The sequence below is a fragment of the Ambystoma mexicanum genome, chromosome 6p (assembly GCF_040938575.1).
Source record: "Ambystoma mexicanum isolate Mex_15411 chromosome 6p, UKY_AmexF1_1, whole genome shotgun sequence".
NCBI classification, from domain to species: domain Eukaryota; kingdom Metazoa; phylum Chordata; class Amphibia; order Caudata; family Ambystomatidae; genus Ambystoma; species Ambystoma mexicanum.
Genome location: NC_090935.1, coordinates 408,489,872 through 408,514,763, shown reverse-complemented (window position 1 = coordinate 408,514,763; position 24,892 = coordinate 408,489,872). Strand labels below are relative to the sequence as shown.

The window sequence follows — 24,892 nt, the reverse complement described above, 5'->3', positions numbered from 1 at the left end:
TCTGAGATGTCAATAATAGTCTGTAGGCCCACATTCGTTTTTTCGGCACCGTGAAGAAACTGCAATAGCACCACTCCCTAGTATACAAAGAACCCAGCCCCCTTTTTGCACTGACAGAGTAACTTGTCTATCTCCACCAGGAGAAAGAATTAAAGTTGATGATTGAGAGGGATGGAGGGGTAGCCAGAAAGTGAGTGCACTACTAAAAGAACTAAGAGCCCTGCATGAAGAGAAGCCATGCTTGATTAAAGAGTGAAATCTGGCCATAGACTGGTGTGGTGTGGACTTTGCTTTGTTTGTCAGAAGAAGACCCAGAGATGGGGAAGAAGCTTCTTCCATGGTTGAGAGGAGGAGGAAAGGGAGAACGCCTTTACTGTCCCCCGTGGTCCTGGAATCTTGACTGGATGACACATCCCATGGTATGCTCTCCTTTCGCCTTTCATCTGAAGACTAGGAAAAAAGCTGGTCTAGCTGTCCAAGTGGAGATAGCAGGCAACCATTTGGCTTTCAATGTGTTTGCATTTTCCTTGTTCAATTCATTTGATTGGGGGTAAAATAAATTGCAGAAGAGCAGGGCCCTGACCGTAGCATTGTATTCTTCAGCCAGGCTCCTCCTTCAGATGTGTCAAGGATGGCACTCTGTTAAGAGTGGCACAGGGCACCCAAGTAGGTTTTAGGTGGCTGTGCTGATGTAAGGTGACAGATAAGCACACACAGCAGGAAGCTCAACAAGAAAGAAGAATAGGCAACAGTAGTTGTGAACAAAAAGGGGCCAGGAATACAAAGGTACAAACAAACTGGATTCCCTCTTGGGGTGTATGCACAAATGGGAAAGAGTGTTCCACGGACCTTTGGAAACTCCAGCCTTCTGCACAGATTGCTATTACAGGGGCCCACTCTGTATGCTCATGGTAGGGAACAACAGCAGTGGGTGTCTGTACCTGAACCCTAAGGCACGAACAAGGTAACGGTACTTCACAAGACTGAAGTCTGTACGGGTCCGACACGAAGTACAACACTGAAAACGCGACAAGGGAAGGGGCAGAGGTTGCCTGCCGGAAACCAACAGTTAAGCTCTGTACAAAGGATTTACATAAGACACAAGTGAAGACAAGAACAGAAATATCCAGGGAAAGGGATGTCAAAGAGGACAAGGTTAAGAACAGAATCCGGAAGAAAGGAAGGGCAGAAAACCTAGTATCTAACTGTAGGGAATGCTGACCGGAAACTGTACACGGAATAGTAGAACAGTAACTCAGGGCTGGAAAGACAAGAGAAAGCTAGCAGAAGGAAATGACTGAAACAGTATAACTGAAATGGATAACCTAAGAGAAGGACAGGGATCAAGAACAGGAGGTTGCAAACAAGGAAGAGAGCAAGGGAGCAGTAGCCAGGAAACAGGGGAGCTGCAAACAAGGAAGCAGGGCTGCAGTAACGGATGGCATAAGGTGCAGGTAAACTGTTGTGGACTGCGGAGGACTGTAGTAGGCTGCAAGGCAGGGAGTCCAGAGGAGCAGGTCAGCAAGGAGCGAGCCCATAGGAGCAGGGCAGCGAGGCAGGGAGCCCAGAGGGCCAGGGCTTAAGGCAGAGGAGTGTAGCAGGCTAAAAAGAAGGGAGCCCAGAGGACCAGGGCTGAAGGCAGAGGAGTGTAGCAGGCTGCAAGGCAGGGAGGCCAGAGGAGCAGGGCAACAAGGAGCGAGCCCAAAGGAGCAGGGCAGCGAGGCAGGGAGCCCAGAGGACCAGAGCTGAAGGCAGAGGAGTGTAGCAAAGGGAACTGGATAAGAAGCAGGATAATACAGCAACAGGAACAGCATACAAATCGTGGCTCAAGGCAAAAAGGGGCTGGGAGAACTCTTGATGCAAGAGACTGAGCTCCTCCAGGCAGCTGCTTAAATACAGCCCTGCCCTGTACTGAGGCAGGCTAATTGACAGCACCTGGAGCAGCACACTTGAAGGTAATCTGCCTCCTCCCTCTCTGGTCCTGAGAAGGTGGAAGCAGCACTGATCGCTAGGGCTTCTGGGGATTGTGGTTTCAATACTGATGAATGGGAATAGCCAGGAATTGATAACTGTAGCAAGGTGCATTATGGTACATGTAGTTAGCTGAATTAAATAAGAAAGTACCAAAGTCGTGCAAATGGAAATTAAGGACCGAAGTGTGAATAGGGGTTGTTCAAAGAGTATTATGAAGATAAATGAGTTCCAAATAGTCCATGATGGTTGCCAATGTGTGCGCCAGTGGCACAGGCATGACAAGATGTGCTGACTGTAAGGGAGGCATGGTATCAGAAATAGACAGACACAAGTGATCACGGTTCAAGTGTGTTAATTAAACTGTAATATGGGTGAGATAAATGCCAAATCTAAACCTAAGTCTAAGATGGGAGCAGGCTACGACCATCAAATAATAATAATACAGTCCAAGAGTCTAGCCAAATAAAAAGAGTCTATATTAAAAACCCTATCGCCAATACTTACTGCTATGCTACAAAACAGCTTTGGGATAATGTTCACAAGAAAAGAAAGAAGTGTCCTCAAACTGATAAGTCAAGATGGTATAGCTGGGGTCTGCCTTATCCATGTTTTTAGCACGGGACAAGGCGGGACACTTAAGCACAGCACACTCCTCTGCTTCTCCAGCACAAGCTTACAGTTAGTTTCCAAAATATCAGTGCCTCCTGTGGCCAAGTCTTTCACACAAAGTCTCTTGCCTCAGAGGACCTGATGTGCCATAAACAACAAAAACAAATCTTCCTTTCAGTAATCTTCACGTCGGGTGATTTCTTTTCACCCTTGGATCCCCCTCAACCGGGCTCCGATCCTTCTTGCAAAGTGGCCCTACCTCAGTCGGGTTCACTACGGCCTTTCACTCAAAATATCAACGACTTGTAACATTGAAGAGTCTCAATGTCTTTTTAAACAACCATTCACTGTGGACATCCCTTGTCGACACAATGTTCACGGGTGTATCATCGTTCACCCCAACTCGCAGGCATCCCTCAGTCGGGTTCACATAGAAAATCATGAACTGTGTTAGAATGGCTAACAGTTCATGATTTGCTCATCTCCTCCAAAAGCGGGGTTCCCTTCCCTTAGCTTTCGCTTGGCATCCCTCTGTCGGGTTCACACTTGCCCCAGTTCGCAAGACAGTCTTGTTAGACACCTTAGGTTCTTCCCTTTACCCAAGTCTGTGTCTCAGCCCCCAGTCAGGCTTTCCTTAAAGCCCCCAGCCAGGCTTCACACAGTTCAATCAATACAATGTTCTCGGGTGTTATTGGTTACCCTGATTCATAGACATGCTTCAGTCGGATTCACATTTTTCCCAGTAACACAGTTCAATTTGCTTTCCACAATACAGCAAAGACTTTCGACTGTACAAGGGGTTTTGCTTGACCCTCGTATAACCACCTTCACACTTCACGCCAGCCTCCCTAAGGCCTCTTGGTTCTTGTAGTTTCAACACAACAAAAAGGCTCCAGTCAGAATCCTTCGAATGAGTGCCCACGTTGCGCTGCACCCCTCTGCATCTGGACCTCCCCTGGGGTTTCTCTAAAGTTTAAATACACAAGTTCTTTGTTCAAACAAATTTTGCCGTTTGCAACCTTGGCCCAAGCACAGTTCGGTTTACTATCAGTTCTCACGGACTCACCGGTTGTGCTTAACTGTTGGAGTTTCTTGCCTCGGGAGTCAAGGACGGCACCATGGCGGCAAGCGCTTCTCCTCCCTTTGGCTATCAGCGCGTGAGGGCACAGTATACAGTTGACACCTGTCGCACCACACACCAGCTCGACTTAACGGTATTATGATTCTGCTTTCGGAGGCTTCGTGGGTTTGAGTTGAAAAGAGTAAAGGCAATTCTCTCCTCGTCATCCTTTCAGGTCTCGCTGCTTTTCTCCTCTGTTTGAACTGCCAGTCCAGAATAGGTGCTTCCTTGTGCGTTCAAGTGTGCTCTCATGCTCCGCCTTTTATCCCTGTGGGAAAGGGAAAGGGTAGTCAGGTGTGTGTAATTATCGTCAATTGCCTGCCTCTGCCTGACCCCTGTGTTGGGACATGTCAGGTAAACAGTTCTGGTGCAAGTCTGTTTGACACGATGTAGGAAAGGGTTTGTGTTGGAAAAGGGGGTGCGGTAGAGTTTCTAGATATCCTGCGGGGTAGGATGGGGAAAAGGAGTCATAAGGAAGGGGATTCCACGTCTCAAACTTCCGTGTCCCACTTCCACTCCCTGAGGACCCCTCATCCAGGTGATCCTCCCCCACTGGTCCACCCTCAGGAACTGGATCCAATAGCGATGGCCGTGTCCTGTACACCTGGATGACAGATCCCTACGGATTAGTAAGTCAGACACCTTAAGGTTTCTTACATGACCCAAATGCATACCCCTGGGGATTTGTCCACAAGCTTGGCTGTGGACTCCATAAGTCGAGGTACAGCTACGTTTCATCAGCAATGCCTGCTATAAAAAGATCACCCTTCTAAAGATAGAAGGTAATTCAAAATCTCTGCAATATAATTCCTCAGACAGAGATCCCATGCAACCAGGATAGAGGAATTGGCCTGCTGCAGATCATAAACCGATTTTCCAAAATAAAACTAGACTTTCTCATATTTGCCCAAGGGGGCTGATGCAGAGGAGGAAGAAGAGGTGGATACATTCAAACATTGGGAGAGTTTAGTAGCAACCACAGCCTGTGGTAGGGGAGTTGGAACCCAGGCATCATTTCTCTGCCAGCATAGTATAGAACGTCATTGTCCAGTTTGTGATTTGTAGGAAGCACTATGCAAGAGATGTCAATTTCCCTGGCCTCCTTTAGGCTGAAAAAGAATGCCTTGCTTCTCTTGCGCCTCAGAGAGGATAGCCAACACTCTGGTCTCTGTTGGTACTTGGTCTGGGGTCTTTTGCCCAAAAACATAAATGCAAGACCCCAAGAATGTGTTCATGGAATGCCATATTTCTTCTTACTTCTTAGTGTGTTATCACTAGAGTCAGAGACAGGTTGCGGAGGAGGGTTCTGCCTACTGTAGTGTCGGCCTGAGAGGTGTGGAGGGAAGAGTCTTTAGTGGGATTATGGAGGAGGGCAGGGGGAAATGGGAGCTGGTTGGTTGGAGGCTGTGGAGCCTGTGGAGGTAGTTAAGTAAGTGACCCGACGATTGTTCATAAGCTCCAGGATACCTTTCAAAAAGCTCTTCTTTCCAGGCGCCTTCATAAAATTGTTTAAACATTTAGATTCTTCCTGTCAAGGAACATGGTGAGGGGATGGGCCCATGAAGGATTGAACAGAACAAAACAGAACATACGAAAATGGTGGGTTCCAGCAGTTGGAAGACAAATAGAGAGTTAATCAAAGGCCCGTGTATATTTCCTTGGGGCAGACCTATACACCCGCTGTAGACTGGGTATCCAGGATGGCCAGAAAGCCTGTTCCTCCAAGTTGCAAGCTGGATCAGATAATTTGCCAAAGGCAGCAGAAGAAGGGTGCAGATCCCATGCTAATCGTGGACCCAGCCAACAACGCTGCAAGTCCTTCAGAGTCTGGAGCCTTTCACAGCGAAGCCTATGGTATCTTTCTTGGGGCAAAGACCAGAAGAGTTATCCCAATGCTCTGCACTCTTCTGCTCATCAGCTTAACATGTGTTATAATAAAATGTAGAGGTCAGTGTACTGGCAGAACCCATTTGCAGCCTGTTTATTTGATGTTATAGTTTAGTTGCTATGGAAAGCCAATGTAAAAAATACACAGAACAAATCTGTGATGAGCTGGAGGGAGAGGGCATGTCCGATATGGGGAACTCCTCCACAAAGCGGAGGCACTTGATGTTGGTGAATCAGCATCCATGGTCGAGAGAACAGAAGTTGGCTTATGTATGGTTCTGTGAAACACTTCCAGGCTAGCCCAGGTAATAGTTGAGACCTGATCTCAAGATCCACCTAACACCTCAGCCACCAGGCCCAGTGGGATGCTTTGTAAGTGATTATTCTGGATTGCTCCTGGTTTTAGGTTGTGGAGGATACTCTGTAAAAGCACCAGTTTCTGGAGTGTTAAGAGGACCCCTCCAGGTCCTGTGAGTGGTAGAAAGCAAAGACAATTTACTCACCCTCTTACTGGTGAAAAAACTATTCAAGTCACCGGGTGGATACCTTCAGAACACCTCTTCCCAATGAAGGATGGTAGAAAAAAAGCTTAAAGAAGTTGCATCTCAGTGCACAGTTTCGGGCAAGGCATTGCAGGCAAAGGGCATGCAGATCCAATACCACAAAGTGCCTGTCACAGAAAATACAGTATCTAAACATTCAGATGGGAGCCAAACATGAGTGAGAAAAGACGATTACACTTTTGAATCGTGCAGGAAAGTCCCACACCGTTGCTTGCCATCTGTGTGGAATAAAGGACTGGTGACAGGTGGGACCTGCAACATGTGTGAGGAGGGATCAAACAGAGGGCATGTCCATGTATACACACCAATGCAACCTAATTTTTATATACTAGAATGCAGCTTCGCACCATGTTCCAGTCCCATCCCTTTCACTTGGATGAGATCCCACAAGCATGGTGGAAAGGGGACAGGATGTAGGGGCATAATCAAAGTATGTGAATCTATAAAAGGCCCAAAGCTGCAGAATTCCATTAGAAGCAGATTGCTACCCTTGTTGCTTCAATCAGCTACCTGCGCTAGTGAGAAGCAAGTGTTGGGTCAGTGACACATTAAACCTCAGTCTCTGTGCCTCTCGCATGGTGTTAATATGAGAGGGTCAGACAGTTCAGAGATGTCTCAGGCAAGGTTTCTACAGCCCTCACAAAGAAAGACATTTATTGCAATTGGCACTTTCATATAGCAGCAAACGAAATAGCAACAACATTATACCAACACTGTAGTAAACCATTATACATAAAATATAAAACAAACACTTCATACTCACTTCTCTGTGGTTTACTAGCTCTTTAATTAAGATCTCTGGTTCTGAAAGTAAGCTAATGAGGTCATTCACTTTATCCAAGGAAGATTCTTCTGGAAATTCGTCATCAACTAGCTTGTTCTCCTCAAAATATGTGATGTCCAAAATAGTCTATTAATTGGAAATTACACAAAAAACGTTAAATGGTGTAACATGCCATTTTCTACTTAGAAAAAACATATTGATAATGAAAAAGTTGCTTACCTGTAACAATACCGACACCTTCCTCTTTATGTGTTAATAACATGAGATGATGTCACTAAAGTCAAGTGCTGAGGTGCGCGGGGGTAGATGAACACATTGCGAGAGATTATGAGTTATACAAGGTACTTTCCCCATTGGGTGGCTTCGCCATGGCAACACGTCACTGGCCTAAGCGTTTATTATTTTTCTTTACATCTTTTTTTGTTGAGGGGTTTCCCCATGAACTATTGGGATTTGTCAATCTTTCGGAGGGCCTGTGCCATGAGCAGTACTGAGCTTAGCATTTCTAGGATGTCTTGTGTTGCTAGATGGAGGCCATTTGGCCGCCATGTCTGGGATATGCCCGTTCTAACCAGGCAAGACAATGGCACTTACAATGAAACAGGAAACATGTCAGGTGTGAAGGACCTATGCCCCTCGCCTGAGGAGGATGGGACTGGAAGTCAATGCGATCAAAGAGCTGAGCCAGAGGTGCTTCATCATGTGACTTCTGAAGGATATGAAGATAAACAATGGACTACTACTGCAAGAATAGAAAGATGTTCTTTGTTCTGAGGAGGCGGGAACAAGCTGCTGAAAGACCTACGTAGGACACTTCGAAGATATGGGGTCAAGCGTCTTGAGGGGTATAAGAGCAGCTGACCTGGAGGGTAGATCATGTTATTTGTGTCTATAGGGTTAGAATTGGATTCTGTTCTCTTATAAGATTACAACATTAATAAATCTTTGCCTGTTCACTCCCCGAGACTTAACCTGGCTTATTTTCAGGAATGTTGATAGATGGTGCTCTCGACTCTGACTTGTCACGCATTGTGGTATGGATTCGGACATTGGGCAGCCTCCTACCGAAGACCCAATTGCGTGTACGGACGAGGAGGTAGGAGTCCTTGTTAAAAGGTCCAGTGATGAGGGAGGCTGTTGCGAGAAGGATACCAGGGCAGGTGAGTGAGCATGCAGGCCGCATAGGGAAAGCGCAGGTCTTTTTATAGACACAGGGATGCACAGACAAAAAGGGCACTTGTTTAGGGGCTATGCCGAAATGGGATGGAAATTCTGGTTTGGACACATTGTATTGTTCATTGTTCATTGATTTTGTTTCTTCTTGATTGCAGTTTTGGCAACTATTTATTACTTCTGAAAAAACAAAGCGTTTAAACGACTTTGTAGGCTAGTTTTAATGTACGTATTATATTTGGATTGGGGTTGTTTGACTGAATGCATTTGCCCGTGGTCGATTTGACCCCACACACTCCCCCCTCAAAAATCCCTATATAATTTATTAACCCGAACCCATATATATTTGCGGTAGAAACCCCCGCCCTAAGTTCGGTCAAATTGACCGAGGGCAAATCATCTGCGGTCAACTTGGGTAATACCATTATATTTGAGCAAATGCATTCCGTTCCTGGTGTTAGAGAAGGTATCCGTAGGAAGCTTTTCATTTTATATGTATTTGTGTCGCTGGTTTGGAATAGGGAACAATAAAAAGGGGATGTTGAAATATTGAAGCCTGATTAAGGGAAAGAAACGACCAAAGAACAGTCAAAGCAGGTGCAGGAATCCCCAAAGGGGTTGTACAACCATTACAAGTTTACCAATTTTAATAGTGCTATGTGTGATTTTTTTGGACCCTTGACATTACTTGGCATGAAAAAATAAGCATACTTCCTCTCCAAATTAAGGGACCTTTAATTTAGACAAACTGAGGGGACTTAAGCGGGTAATAATGGAACAAAAGACCAGGTGACTCCAAAGCAGTGGGGAAGAGTTTGCAGCATGGTTAGAAGAGACAACCGCATGACGAAACGGCAGTAAACTTTGGGGGTTTAGAGAAGTTAATGGCAGGTTACGAGGGCAGATAAAATACTTGAGATCAAGAGGGATGAGGGATAAAAGCAAACATTTGTGCCCCTAGATAGTGGAATAGAATGAGAAGGAGAAATACGAAGAAGAGAAGCACAGTGAATGGGCTGAGAACATTGTTGAATTATTTACTAGCCTCAGAGTGGCAGTGAGAGCAGGGCAGAGACAGCCCATGTGGGGGCCGCAGGAACAGGAAGTTGCCCAATTGCAAGCACCTCAGATAGTTGAATCCTACACGCCTGTGTAACCTGCTTCGAGCGAACAGGGAGCCACAGGAGGACACATGTTGATTTATACATATGCCTATTAAACCCAGTTGGTGACATTACATGGTAGAGACCCTTGGGCACTCCAAGCGCTTCTTAGGAAAGTGCCAGCAGGTAATGAAGGTGAAGAAGCGGAACACAGCTATGCTTTGTTACCGTTTATGTTCCATGGACGCAAAGTGATTTGAGAAACTTGGCAAAGGAATTGCTGAATATCATGGAGGAACCGCAATCCTTAGTGCAAGTTTGGCAGACGGTCCTCCAATGGTATTTATTTTTAAATGTCTTTATTGAGCAAAGAGTGACAATGCGGCAGTTCCATCACATGTCCAGTAGTTACAATATAGCATTATTCATTCTAGGCATTTTTTGTACTAACAAACAGAACTTCAAACAGGAAGGAAAGAAAAACAAAAAAGGGGGGGCTGGGACGATGGAAGAGATAACACACACTTTCCATACATAAAACCAGCATGGGGCATAGGATAAAAATCAGGTCTCATGGTCGTTAGAAGGTATCACGCTTTTGTGAGCTACAGAGTAACTGAGCGCGGGGCATGCATATACGTGTGGGTGAAGGCAGGGGGGAATCTTTATTACTCGCAAACAAATACACTGCGCTATGGTTGGTCCGGGAGTTCATGGTGATTTATCGTCTGATGGAGGGAACACATTGTGGACAAGGGATTTCCAGGCTACAAAGGTATCAGCAAGGTCACCCTCGTATGAATGCAGTGCCATAGCCCATGCTCTTGTTTTGGCCTCGCACCAGACTTCAAAGTCATGTAGCCACAGTTTAAACTGGGGCTTCTTGGGGTTTTACAGGAATTGCCAGTTCTCCTCTTTGCAAGGAAATACATGCCAAGTCCATAAGTTTAATTACATGCTTATGTTTTCCCTGCCTAGAATATGTTCCCAACAGACACTCCATTGGGGACCAGTCATATCTAGCAACCCCAGTCCCGCTGCAGGCCTGCTCAATAAGGTACCAGAAAGACTGCACGTTTACGCATTTCCAGAACATGTGCATTAAGTTTGCATTGTCCTTTTAGCAACAGGGACCGGTAGACCGTGTGTTTTTGTTGAACCTGGCTACCCTACTGTGGGTCATATAGGTGCGATGAAGAATGGGATACGTTTTGGGAAAACCAAGTGCCCGTTTCCACCTTTTGTCACTGATAGTAGCACCTATATCAGTTTCCCATCTTATTTTCGGACCGGGGTTTCTATTGCTAGTGCTCTACAGTAGGTAACCATATAATCTTGCCACTGGTCTCCAGCCATCCTCCAGCATGTAAATCAGGGCCAGGAATGTTGATTCCGTTGGTTCCTCAGGCCACCCGCTCCACCTATGAGTCGCCTCCCCCTTCACTTTCATGTACCTGAGGAACTGTCCATTAGGTAGGCCTACCTTTTGTGTCAGATCTACCAAGTCTTTGAATCTACCATTATCATACACATCTCCCCAAGTGTATACGCCATATTCCTCCCATAATCTGGAGGCGCTCAAGTCTTCCCTGGACCAGATTTGCCTACCTATCCTAACAAGTAGGGGTAGGGAGTGCATGCAAACTTCCAGAAGCCATAGTATTTCTTTAAATTTGGCTGGTACCACAAGTGTTGGAGCATCGCTGATTCCGAAGTAGGACCATTAGATAGCCATTTCGTAACAGAGCTCAGTTGGGTCAGCTAGGAAATACAGCTCAAGTCTTGGTAACTGCACACCCCCATCCTTATAGGGTAGGTACAACACAGCAAGGGATAGTCTTTGATGGCCCGAGCCCCAAAGGAAGCCTCTGATCAATGATTCTAAAAGGTGAAAAAAGTCTACCTTTATATAGTAATGAAAGTTAGTGAAGTAATAAAGGAACCTAGGGAAGACGACCATTTTAATTATGGCGATTCTGCCCATGAGCGAGAGCGGCAACCGAGACCAGAAGGACATGGATATATTTCTAGAGGCCTCCTACCACCTTAAGAGTGTTATGTTTGTGTGTGTTCCCCAGTGTATGCGTGATCTGGACGCCCAAGTATCTGAAGGAATATGTCTCCCAAAGGAGGCCCAGGTCAGGTAGGGCAGCTAGGTCTACCCTGCAAAATCCACCCAAAAGGGAAGATGCAGGATTTCCGTCTACTGAAGGAGATCCCAGAAAATTCTGCAAATCTATCCGCTCACAAATGTATATTAGAACATCATCTGCGTAGAGCAATACCAAGAGTCTGGATCCACCAATCACGATGCCTGTGTCCCGGTACTCCTGGCGCAGGGGTTCCATGGCTAATATGTAAAGCATGGGCGAGAGTGGAAAACCTTGACACCTGCCTGACATATGTTCCACACCCCAGAAATCTGGCAGCCTGATTTCACTTGCGCTGTTGGTGAGGTGTATAACAACACTACCCATCGGATGAAGCTTTCCCCTAGCCCAAAACTCTGCAATGAGGCCAGCAGCCATTCCCAATATACCGTCCAAGGACACCACTATGCAGGGCTCTTCACAAGAGTTTGTTTGTTCGATAATATGCGGTTAAGGGTGGTGCTGCACCCTGGTACAATACCAGTTTGGTCTAAGTATCAGGGAGGAAATGTGCGTAGGGAGAGGCGCCGCCAGCCCAGTTGTGAGTATCTTGATGTCTTAATTCAGCATGGCAAGAGGGCGGTAGGAGTCGCACCTCTCCATCGGTTTCCCTGGTATGGGAATGGGTATCACCAAAGTCTCCCTCATGCTAGCCGGTAGTATGCACTTTCTGTATGCTTCCTCGAAAACCTTTTGGAGTATTGGGGCTAGGGTAGGGCCATATGCTTTGTAGAATTCCGGGAGGAGTCCATCGGTACTAGGTGTCTTACAGGTAGCAAGGGAGGCAATTGCTTCCCCTATTTCTTCCACAGTGATGGGTCGATCTATGGAGGTTCGTGGGTCGGAGGCGAGCTTCAGGAGCTGAATCAACGAAAGAGCTTCCATTATATCTTCCTGTGGGACTAGGTGGTTCTGGCTGTAAAGTTGTGTGTAATAGGTAGTGAAGATGTTGTTGATCGCCTGTTGGGATCTCCACAGCACCCCACATTCGTCAAGAAGCAGTGTGGTCATGGATCTGGGATGCTCTCGTTTACAGAGACACGCCAATAGTTTCCCAGGTTTATCTCCCTCCATATGGGCCTAGGCCGTCATTGTGGCACAGTCGAATTTAGCTAGCCTCCCCCTTGCCTCATGGCATGGAGAACGGATTTCAGCTAGTTTATCTTCGGTCACCCGGCAATTTGGACATTGGCCTTCTAGTGTTTTAATCTCCTCCTCAGTAGCTTCTAGTTCCTCCCATAGCTTCCGGCAAATGCCACCCGGCACTCGCTATGTCCTCCCCTCTGGTTACTACTTTCATTGTTTCCCAGATGGTACCCCAGCTATCCACACTCCCGACATTGCAGTCGAAAAAGTTGTTCAAGAATTATAACAGCTCTCTCATAAAAAGCTCATTGGTCAACGCACCAGCAGGCATGCACAATGTCAGGATAGGTTGTCTGGGGGTGGTGAGGTTCCACTCTGCCATAAGGAGAGAGTGTTCCGACATTGTGCGCCCCAAGTATTCCACATTGTGGAATCAAATTAAATGTCCCGACTCAGTAAAGAGATGAAGAAGTTACTTACCCATTGTAACGTTCTTTCGATTGGATGTTCCTCCCACTTATTCCTTATTTTATGATAATTATCCTTCCAGCTTCAGCTGCTTCGTATTTCTTTTTTCGGCAGAGGCCGCTGTGTGCCTTCTCGTCGAGTCAATGTCCCTCGAGGGCCTCCGTTCGACTGTGGATGTCATCATCAGTATAAGTAGCGCATGCAGCGCCCCTTGGCTTCAGTTCTGTTTTTCCCCCTCCTGAAGAGGAATTACCAGGCGTACCATAGACCGTAGGCTCCAAGAAAACGTGTAAGAACACATACATTGTACGGTGAGATAGGGTGGGAGGGGCGATGAGGAATACGTGGGAGGAACATCCAATCAAAAGAACTTTACCTTGGGTAAGTGACTTGTTCTTCAAATGGATTGTGTCTTCCCACGTATTGCTCATCTTATGATAGACTACCAAAGCAGTAATAATTTGGTAGTGGGAGTACAAATTATATTTTGTTTTGATCATGGACCGGACGAAGGACCGCTTTTGCAAATTGTCCTCTTTGACTGGAAGATTAATTCTGGCATTAATGTCTCACAAAAGTGTGAACAGACGACCAAGTGGGCGCTGTACAAATGTCTTTGATTGGGACACCTCTTTGAAGAGCAGCAGAGGTTGCCATGCCCCTTGTGGAATGTGCTCTTAAGCCTTCCAGCGGGTCCTCGTCCGCTAATCTGGAACATTCACCAAATGCCAGGATGATCCATTTGGATATGGTTTGTTTTGTAACAGCTAGACCCAATTTAGGGCCAGTATACCAAATGAATAATTGGTCATTTTGGCAAAATGTAGCCATTCTAGCCCTTTCTGGGTCCAGTCTATGTAATCTTTCCTCCTCCTTTCCCGGATGAGGGGGTGGAGAGAAAGTTGGCAAAATTATATTTTAGTCAGAGACTACCTTAGGTAAAAAAGAAGGTTTCACCTTGAGAACAACCTTGTCCTTATAGAAAACCTTATGTGGAGGTTTACAGGAAAGAGCCTGCAACTCACTTACCCTGTGGGCTGATGTTATAATAAGGAAAACAGTTTTGAATGTTAACAGTCTTAATGGTCATGAGTGTAAAGGCTCAAAGGGAATGCATGTTAGAAGTCTTTGAGATCCCATACAGGGACATTGAATACAACTGTTGGAAATACTTTAGTAATACCTTTCAGAAATTAAACAATCAGTGGGATCTTAAAATATGAATCCTCCTCTGAAGAGCGCTTGAAAATAGATAGCACCGGCAGGTAACTTTTAATTGATCCAATCTGGAGCCCCGGATTTGCCAAATGTAACAAAAAGGAAAGCACCATAGGTGTGTCACATAGAAAGGGATCCACATTCTTATACCTGCACCAGCTGGGGAACTTGTTCCAACGGCAGCGGTACAAAGTTTTTGTTGCGGCCTTCTGGCCGAAAGCAAGATCTCTATTACTTCATCTGGGCGGTCCCAATCCTTGTACCTCAGCCTCTCAGAAACCATGCATGAAGGCTGAGAGTCTTGACCTCTGGATGGAGAACCCGACCCTACTCTCGTGAGAGAAGATCCTCTCTTTGTGGATGACATATTGGAGGGCAAATGGACATGTCCAGAAGGTCTGGGTACCACGCCCTCCTGGCCCAATCCGGGGCAATTAGGATCATGAGTTTCCCAAACTTTCTCAACCTCCTGATCACGTTAGGAATGACGGGGACTTGAGGAATCTCATTGTTCATTTATGTTGCAGCAAACCTTCCTTCTATGTTCCATGTTCCAACCTGTAGCATACGTAGTGGCCTGGAACATGGAAGGTTGGTGGAAAGATGCTAGAGAGAGAAATTCATAACTGGCATTTGAGGTTGCCCTGTAAGGAGCCGGTGGGCCTATTCTCCAACTTTCAATAAATTCAATAATCTACTTCCTGGTGCTGGGAGTTTATTTCAGTGGCGACGAGGATGGGATACTGATTGAGACGGCAGCCCACTGAGTAGCCGTCCTACACATAATCAACAAAAGCTTTCTGCGTGAAGTGAAGCCTGAACAGCAGTACGGTTCGGTGAAAGACTATGGAGCACAGAGTTTAAAGCAGATCTTTCGTGATGCTGTGAGTGAGCCAATTTCGAGAGACCTACTGTGTTGCTATTTATGCAGTGTAGAAAAGGAAGGTTGACAGTTTCCATATGGAAGGTTCGTTCGGAACCTGAATTGAGACGGTGGCGCTGATATTTTGATATCATTTCACATGAAGCAGCAGGTGGGTGATAATCGTGAAGGTACTAAACCAAATTGACACCGTGAGCGGACTTGCGAAGAGTCATATGCGGCACTCCGAAGCCTGGAAATACATTCGTACCAAGCTCTGGATGAAAAGTAAGTCTTGTACGCTGCACTTTTATAACTGCAAGAATAACAAATTCATCCAGAGTACAAGACTTTCAGTGAGCGTAAATAAAAATTGCTCATCATAATAACTAATGCATGCACAGAGAGTCATTGCTATCTAGAGCACGAGCCAGCTCTTTGACACTAACCTGCATTATTTGAAGGTGGTCGCAATGCGAGCGAATGCAAAAGACAGGGTGCTATGTCAGTAAAGACTAGAGGAAAGCACCTCTCAGCGTCGGCCCAAGTGCTGCCATTTTGGTTTCCCGAGGAACCAAATCAAATGTAAACAAGACGACTCTGAGTTTAACTATGCAATTCCATATTGCATCGGAGGCGATTCCACATTGCATTGGGAAGAGGAAACCATCTTTACAACATTTGATAAGCTGTATGTGTAACCGTGTTACATTAGAACACGTACACAATAACATATAAATTACAATAAACCCAAACTTAATGAAGATAGCAAATGTAAAATTACTAAAAGTAATGGATTACAACAAATTCATCCAGGGTGCAATTTGGATCCTTTCAACAGGTTAAACATCTCTACTTAACACATATCATTTTGTCTACAGTGCTAAGTATTACAGAGTAATAAGGAACAACAAAATTATTTCACTAACCTGCAATGTTGCATTGATAAAGGACAAAACAAAGTGAAGGGTGATAAACTTGAGATTAAACTTGAAGCTTTCTCATATTATTGCTTTGAAGCAACTGGGTGTACGCAAGCAGAGTAAACTCACATTGTTTATTTCAAAGGAAATAGCAATACAAAGTAGGGACAGAGATCAACCTTATTATCTGCCAATCTAACGAATATAATGTGTTCAGTATTAACTGCAACAGACATTAGCATTTAATTCCAGTTAATGCAAATCTAATACTCACAATTACAGGATTCAGATCCAGCCACCTAGCAAAGAACAACCAAGGGAGGATTGTTTTTCACACCAAAATGCAAGGAATATCACCTCTGATTTATTTTTTAGATACCAAAGGAGTACTTCCATGAAAGAGGTGGAAAAAATAAGTTTTGATCATTATGTTTTTGCTGCCCATGGCCTAAATTTTTCTAATGAGCGGATAAAGTGTCTTCTGTTTAAGGAACTATGGACAACAGCAGTTTGAGAATCTCCCGCCCCTGTCAGAGTAAGAATCGGCAGGTCTTACAGAATATGATAAATGTGTTAAAATGCTGGATAGGCATTATGAGAAATCAGTAAGATCAGTAAGCATTATTCTTGAGAGCTATCACTTCGGCAAAAGGAAACAAGAAAATGGTGACACTGTAGAACAATTTATTACTGCCTTACGTAGTTTAGCAACCTCATGTGAGTTTGGCAGTAATCTGGATGAACGCCTGCATGCCAATTTATGCTAGAGTGCAATGACAGCAAAGTCAGGGAAGCATTATGGTCAAAATGAAATCCGTCCTTAGAAGAAGTACTCAGGGTTGTGAAGGAAGTAGAGCATACAAACAAATGTGTGAAGGAGCTTAAGAAAAGAGTAGAGACTAAAAATAAGAAAGATGATATAATCAAGTACCAGAAATATTGGCAGTTCAAGGGAAGGAGGCAACCAGAAGAAAACTTTTAATAAGGAAAGACTTAAAAAAAAGAAAATAAGAGTACCAGGTTCAAGGAGAGAAGAGAAAACAATGACAGACGGAGGTGCTTCAGTTGTGATAGTATTCATAATTTAGTAGGGAAAAATTCCCTGGTATCACAGAGTTGTGTAAGCGATGCAATAAGAAGGGACACTTTACCAACTGTTGCAGCAGGACAAAGTTGGAAAACATTGAGTGTATTGAGGAACTCTGTGAGGATATTGAATAATGTACATTCTCAGTAGAAAACACTCTACACAATACAGTTGAAGATGATGATGCAGATGCTGAGAAACCAATGGCGATGATAGGAATAAATAACAAGAAACTCAGCATGGTAATTGACTCTGAGGCCAAGTACACGTTATTACCCAAAACCCTGTTTGAGAAAGATTTAAAATCTGATATCACGTTGGAGGAAGTGGATATCAGACCTGTTGCATATGGTGGAAAGCATATTGAATTGGTAGGATGGTTTTGGTCTACTATGACATTTATAGACAGAAGAGCCAAAGGAAAAATGTATGCATCGAAAACAGGAAGGCAACCACTTTTGAGCTGGTCCCATCAAAGGAGACTAAATATAAAACTAGACCTGAATGCTGATGAAGTAGTATATGCTGTGGACCAAGAGGTATCTTCAAGGCAGTGGGAACAATACCCAATATTACCGGAGGAACTTGGCACTTTAAAGAACTTTAGACACAGGATCAGAATGTTATGTTACGTTATTTTGCATTTATATAGCGCCTTATATACCATTGGTATGGTCTGAAGGCGCTGGTAGGTTGAACGCCCTTGGGAACCGAAGTTCAGATCAGTAGAGGGTGTAGGGAGAGTCAAAGGAGCGTGTGAGCACCAGGTATGTGTGCAGCTTGAGCGTGTAATAGCTGCTTCTTAGCGATAGGTGTGGTGATTGAGGGGTCAGGAATATGTGTTCGTTCTGGCAGGATTTATCCAGACCGGATGTGGCTGCGTTAGGCCTGAGGAGTACGCTTGGCCGGGGGTGTGAAACCAGCAGTGTTTACATAGAGTGATGTGGAGTATGTGGCGGTTGTAGGTATGAGAACAGTTATACCGAATAGTGTCATAGTATCTCTGTGTTCTATTTGAGTGATGGTGTAAAGGAGAGAGTAAGCGTATGGTGGGTTATGTGATCATTGAAACGTTTTCAGCATTCCAACTATCCTTTGTACTTCACAACATTCGTTCCATGCACCCAATCCACTCCATGCACCCAGTCTATTTCCAACATTCCGGTCCGCTCCACGCACTCATGCATTCCAGTTCGCTCTGCGCGATCTAGTCCATCCCGCGCGCTCCAGACTGCCCCGCGCTAACGAGTCTGGACCACGCAAGCCCAACGTCATCATCCGTTCTACGCAACTCGTCTGCTCTACATGGCACATCGGTTTGTTCCAGGCACTCCTTTGCTCGTGGTACTGCACTCCTTCGCTCCAGGCACTCCATCGCCTTATGCCCTTACACGCACTACAGATTCATCCCCTCTCCGCACCCGTCCCCTCTCCGCACCCTCCCGCTCCCCGCTTCAGAATGATGAATGATGAATGATGCATGATGCTATTCCAGTTGTACAAAAAGTGAGGCCTGTTCCTTTAGCCATTAAGTCATCTGTGAAAGAAGAACTAGAGAGAATGGAAGCACAAGGTTTGATTGAAAGAGTGGAATCGTCTGAATGGGTTTCACCTTTAGTAATAGTACACAAACCCAATGGGAAGTTAAGGCTATGTATTGATCTCAGGTGTGTAATCAAATGTGTGATTCCTGATGGGCATCCGTTGCCCAACATAACTGAGATGTGGGGCACAATCAAAGATGCAAAAATGATGAGTACTTTAGATTTAAAATCTGCTTACTATCAGATCATGTTGCATCCCCCTTCTAGAAATATCACAGCTTTCATTACTACAGAGGGTTTGTTTCAGTGTAAAAGGATGCCATTTGGACTTGTGTCTGCGGCAGCCGTGTTCCAGCGCATAATGTATCAACTATTCCATCATATGCAGGGGGTTCTATATTTTCAAGATGATGTGTTAGTTTATGGTAAAGACCAAAAGGAACAGGACAGTTGGGTTTGCAAGGTATTGGATATATTTAAAGTGGCTGGTCTCATTCTTAGTAAAGATAAATGTATGTTTAACAGGTCCAGTATACAATATCTAGGACATGAGATTACTGACAAGGGTATCAGACCAAAGGAAGAGTTAGTGAACACAATCCTTAATTTTCCCAGTCCTGATAGTAAAGAGAAATTAATTTCATTTTTGGGTATGGCTGAGTATTACGCCAAGTTTATTCCTGAATTATCGAGTAAATCTTTTCATACGAGAAAACTAGTGAATTCTATAAGGAATTCACAGAGGAATTAGCACCACACCTCCTAGAGGTGTTTAGAGAAGCATTTGAATCCGGCATTCTCCTTGGCAGTTTGAGAGAATCCATAATTATACCCCTCCTAAAACCTAATAAATTGCCAATGGAATGTGGCCCATATAGACCACTTTCCATGCTCAACCAGGAAAGTAATATATTGACGGCATTGTTGGCTAATAGGTTAAAGAAGGTGATTCACAAGCTTGTACACCCTGACCAGACGGGTTACGTACCAGATGGGAGAATGTCCTGGAATCTGAGGCGATTGCATCATATTGTCGATAGTACTGCGAACTGGAGACCCCTTGTGCGTTTGCCACGCTAGATGCAACAAAAGCAATTGATTCAGTTAGGTTGGATTGGCTCTATGCTATGTTAGATAGGTTTGGTTTTGGCTACAGGTTCATCATGTGGGTAAAATTGATATACACCAAACCAACGGCAAGAGTTAGAACAGGCAAATACATTTCTGAAGCTTGGGAGCTAGAAAAAAGGCACTAGGCAGGGTTGCCCGCTGTCCCCCTTGCTTTACATTCTAGCAATGGAACAGATTGCGGAATACCGGAGATCGGAATATATTGCAGCCGGCATAACTATTGATGACGCCCGGCACCTGATTTCAATGTATGCTGACTATACTTTGTTAAGCATTCAAAATCTGGAAGACAACTTAGAACTGCTACTGGAAGCTTTAGCGCTTTTCGCAAAGCTTTCGGGCATTACAACCAGTGTGGCGAAGTTGTCTTTGTTCCCAATAGCAAGCCTCACTAAAATGCTGCTTAATGAACTACCGGTTCTGGCACTACAGTGGGGCGTGGACACATGCAGCTACTTAGGGGTGCATATCGATCATGATCCGGTGCTGGAACATGCCCACAACACGGCAAAAGCGCTAGAGGGGGTTATGAACTCAATGAGATTTTGGAACAAACTTCCCCTTTCCTTGATGGGTAGGCCAGCATAGTTAAAGATGGTGGTCCTACCCCGGTTATTACACTATTTTCTGACTGTCCCGTATTACATCCCCAAACCTTTTTTCAAAACCCTTGATACCCTCTGTAGGGGCTTCTTGTGAAGCAACGGCAGGAGCAGGATCGCGCTAGCTTTCCTTCGCTGGCCTTACGAAGAAGGGGGCATTAGAATCCCACACTTTGAATTATACTATGTTTCAGGACCATTACAATTTGTAGTGGATTGGCTAGCGGATGCGCCTACTGCAGACACTAAGTTACTGCAACCTGCGTGCCGCATTTAAAAAAAAAAAGGAATTAGTATGGAACAAACCGCCCTGAGACCGCCAATGCTCGCACTTGGTGTCGCTGGGTATCCAGGTATGGGACAGAGCGCACACATTGTTAGGACTTCTGGTCCCATTTTCAGTACAGATCCCATTAGTAATGGTGGGTCCCGTGGGCTCCTAGGCGTATCTAGGAATACGCAGGTCTTAGGAGGGAGGCAGGGTAGCCACAATTGGGGATTTACTCAACAACACCTCCCTTGTGTCTTTCCAGGAGTTGGTAGGAAATACTGGTTTACATCAAGGCCAATACTTGTTATAGTGCACCATCAGGAAGAGATCATAAGTAGATGGCCCACTTACGGCGAAGTGCTAGAAAAACACTCTGTGATTGATATACTTTATGACATTTCAGAAGGGGGGCATGCAATCTCTAGGATATACAAATTATTGCTAACTGGAGGATCCTCCACTGAACTGGTGGCCAAACGTGAATGGGAGTAGGAATTAGGTGCCCCATTCCTGGATATACACTGGGCTGAGATACTACAATACCACAAGTAAGTATGCCGGAATAAAAGGCTGCAATTAATCCAACTTTTTGTAATGCACAGAGCATATATGACCCCACTGAGAATCTCAAACTTCCCAGGCGCAGCTACACAACACTGCCCCCACATGTAGTGCTACGGATGCAGGTATGCTGCACATAGAATGCCGCGACATACAGGAATAATGGCAATAGAAATTAGAATGAATAGAGGAGGGCTCCAGATGAACGTGCTGTCTCCATATCAGCAAGAAAGTGTACCTCTGTATTGTTCTCGGGGGAAGGAAAGGAATAGTTCACTAAATAGACCCATCCATTTGGGCTATTAGTTAGTCATATTATCGGGTCTTTTCAGTTGGAGATCCTCGAAAACATGTCACCAGCTGCTTGTCTGTTGGGACGTTTCCCACACCCCAGTCCGCATGACAAATACATAGTGGCCAAGCGCAGAATCGCCATGGCGTGGAAATCCCCACGGGGCCCTGGCATAGAAGACTGGTGGCGGGACCTAAAAAAGTGGCTCTAGCAGAAACAGATGCTTGTAGGCGGGCGACACAAATGAGTCGGACGGACACCAGCTAAGATATCTTAGCATGGAACGTCCTGATACAGACATTATTTGCATCTAGGGACGTGGATTCGGACTGGGTAGATACACCACAGTAACCATGTTTGAGAAACTGTTCTATGACAGTCAGCATGAATTTAAAATAAGGGCTAGTAATTTAGGCATGGTGGGGTGGGGGGCTTTGGGAGGGAAGGGTTAGTTAGTTGTGGTTGAAAGGGATTATGTATTATGCTTTGTTATAATAATATGCGATGTGACATACTACGTGAGTATGCTATTGTTGTGTATGCAGAATAAAACCAATAAAGCTTGTTTAAAAAATAAAACAGGCAGTTACAAGAAATGTACAAAAGTTAATTCACGAAGGGCATACCAAGGGCTGGTATAGCTGGAGACTCTGTTGGCTGACCTCCGGATCTGCGCTGAATCGCGTTTCCATTGCTGTGCATACAAACTTGTTGTCACGTGACACGGCCACTCCGCCCCCTCCCAGAATCCCTTATCAACCAGTGCGCACGCATTCACGAAGGGCATACCAAGGGCTGATATGGCTGGAGACTCTATGCTGGCTGACCTCCGGATCTGCACTGAATCGCATTTCCATTGCTGTGGATACGAACTTGTTGTCACGGTACTCTATTAAAGTTGTATACTGAACTTGGACTTGCAACGTTACCTGGAACAGCGTTTGTTGAAGCAACGTACTTTTGCTGTAGTCCAACGGACTAACAGTGTGTTTTCTTTTGCAGTGACACGGCCACTCTGCCCCCTCCCAGAATCCCTTATCAACCAGTGCGCGCGCGTGCATTTACAAAGGGCATACCAAGGGCTGATACGGCGGGATGAGAGGGTGAGTTGGGAGGTGGCGGAGTCTTATTTGAATTTTTTTTTTTAACATTCTACTTTTATTCCCTAGGAAATCTAGGAAGTGCACACGCATAAATCCGAGCACAATAAGATTACCATCTAATCTTGTATGGTTAGAAAGTACACATTGAAGACAGGTATGCCTTCACCAACCAAGCTGACAGAAGCCATTGGCAAAACATATGTAACTCCTAAAAGACCCACAAACAAAACAAACTCTTCACGACAATGCAAACTGCAAACAACTGCACGGTCTATATCTCTCACGACAGATATTAGGAAATTCTGTTCGGATAAATCAGAAATTATCAATATCCCAGACGCTCCCTCCCCTATGCTACTAGAAAAAGTTGCCAATCGAACCTCACAAGTAAATCAGCTGCCGCTTGCTGAGTTAGCTCAGGTGGATCTATGTACGCCATCGGACTCCCTGCAGGCTGCTTTTGCTGAACCAAATTTGCTTGGCGATTTCGCTCAGCCGTCTAATGATGGCGTCCACGTGCGAGTGCAGGTTCATGGGACACATAATCAACTGCAACCCTCTTTGTATTCTTCAGAAGGGCACCGGTTACAGGACATGATGCAAGAAAGAGCAGCAAAACCTAGCTCCATAAATTATTCACCTCTACAACCTAGCCACTCAGATTTGCGATCACGCTCCTTAAGTCACGACTCTTTATCTCAATCAACTGTAATGTTTACACACTCTCCACCTGATTCGTCGGCCTTGTCCGAGTCTGAATCTTACACAAACCCTACACAGAGGAAGCCATTTATTCAGCCTAATTTATTATCAGAGGTAGCTGGCTCCTCTCCTGTGGTTTTGGCTGAGATATCCTTACAGGCAATGAACACTGCGCTTTTTTCTTTAGCAAAACTCTACGAGAGTCTGGACTCGCGCTTAGTTTATAAGAATGTCCTTTTAAGAGAATTACTTGATACAAAAAAAACAGTACCGAGAGGGCCCATAGGTCGACTATGACGGATCCTTGGACTTTAAACTCCACACAAAGACCGCAAAAAGATACACGGTGTGATCAAAACAACATTATTCTGATCACGCCAGTGACAGAGGGAATGATATCAAGTAACTTTAGAAAGGAGAGGCCCGATAGGATAAATGAGGATGAAACGAGCGGGATTGTGTGATTGTGTGTATTGGAGAGACCGATCTGGAAGCGCATAAAAATGAATCTTCCTTACCTCATGTGGATAAGAAGCTTCAGGCTTCCAATATCTGTTCTCTCCCACAAAATCTAACACCTAAGCTCCTCTCTTACAATATTTGTCAGCTCAAAAAAATTACCTTGCACAAACTGCACAAAATAAAAAGAAAACGTAAAACTTTAAACTTACCAAGGCATATAAGAACAGAAGTTCACATCAATTCTTTCGCTCCTTCACTTTGCCAAATGGAAGAACTCAACAAGCTAGCGTAGCTGTGGTTAAAAAATATGCAGCTCTAGCCAAAAGCAAAATGGAGCAAATGAAAGTAACAACTTACCCGAGTCTTAAATCACCCACTTCGGACAAGTCATATGCCCCGCTGGACAATCTTGTCAATGCAATTCGAAAAGTCGACTAAGTCCAGGATCCTCTCCCTCGTGATACTGAGTTTCTTCCTGTGGTAGTTGATCACTCCAAAGACCAACAATCTACTATTACTGGCCAAGTGTTGAGTTTTAAAACTATGCAGGAAAGGCGTGAAGAAATACAGGAGTCTACCCGTCAATTCATGTCTCGACCCCATATTCCTATTTCTCTAAATACGAACAATCAGCCTTTTAGTGCCGGGGAAAAACCCATTCATATTGATTGGGAAAAGTCAAATGCGCCTATGTTACAGTCTAATTTGTCTTCCTTTTCCTCACACGTAAAATCCAATATGACACCCATTCGTGTGATGCCAAAAACAGTCTGCAAAAATGTCTGCACGAGTAGACCAAGCTCGACAAGAGAGTAAGTCACAACAAAAGAGTCACCCTGCGCCCTTTTCTTTAATACTTCAATGTCGCGGGGGTGACTTTGGAACATATGAGCTCAATAGAGCCTCGGTCTTGAATATTATGACTTCTTTAGAGAGCCTCCAAGACATTACTTCTGGGGACTTTGAACAAATTGAGTTCTTACACCACTATGACACCTCAGTGGTTAAACTATGGATGAGGTCGGGGATGGTTAGAAACATCATATGATAGGCAAGTCTTGAATTATATCACTTAGGGTTTATGTTACTGAATATGAACGAAACCACCCCCACTGTAAAACCTACTATGTTTAACACTCATAATCTTCAAAATGACAGACCGCAGGCGACAATGCCCATGACAGTCTCTTACAATACAGCAGATTATATAGCGGCGC

At 44.8% G+C, this 24,892-nt stretch overlaps 1 protein-coding gene across 3 annotated transcripts in view; it reads right to left on the bottom strand.

Annotated features, from left to right (window-relative positions):
* RIMOC1 (RAB7A interacting MON1-CCZ1 complex subunit 1) overlaps nt 1–24,892 on the bottom strand; it is a 517,747-nt gene that overhangs the window by 287,375 nt on the left and 205,480 nt on the right. For all 3 annotated transcript variants that reach the window (XM_069627205.1, XM_069627207.1, XM_069627206.1), the window contains exon 3: nt 6,917–7,063. In XM_069627205.1, the coding sequence (XP_069483306.1) occupies nt 6,917–7,063 (147 nt within the window). The remainder of the gene's footprint in view (nt 1–6,916; nt 7,064–24,892) is intronic.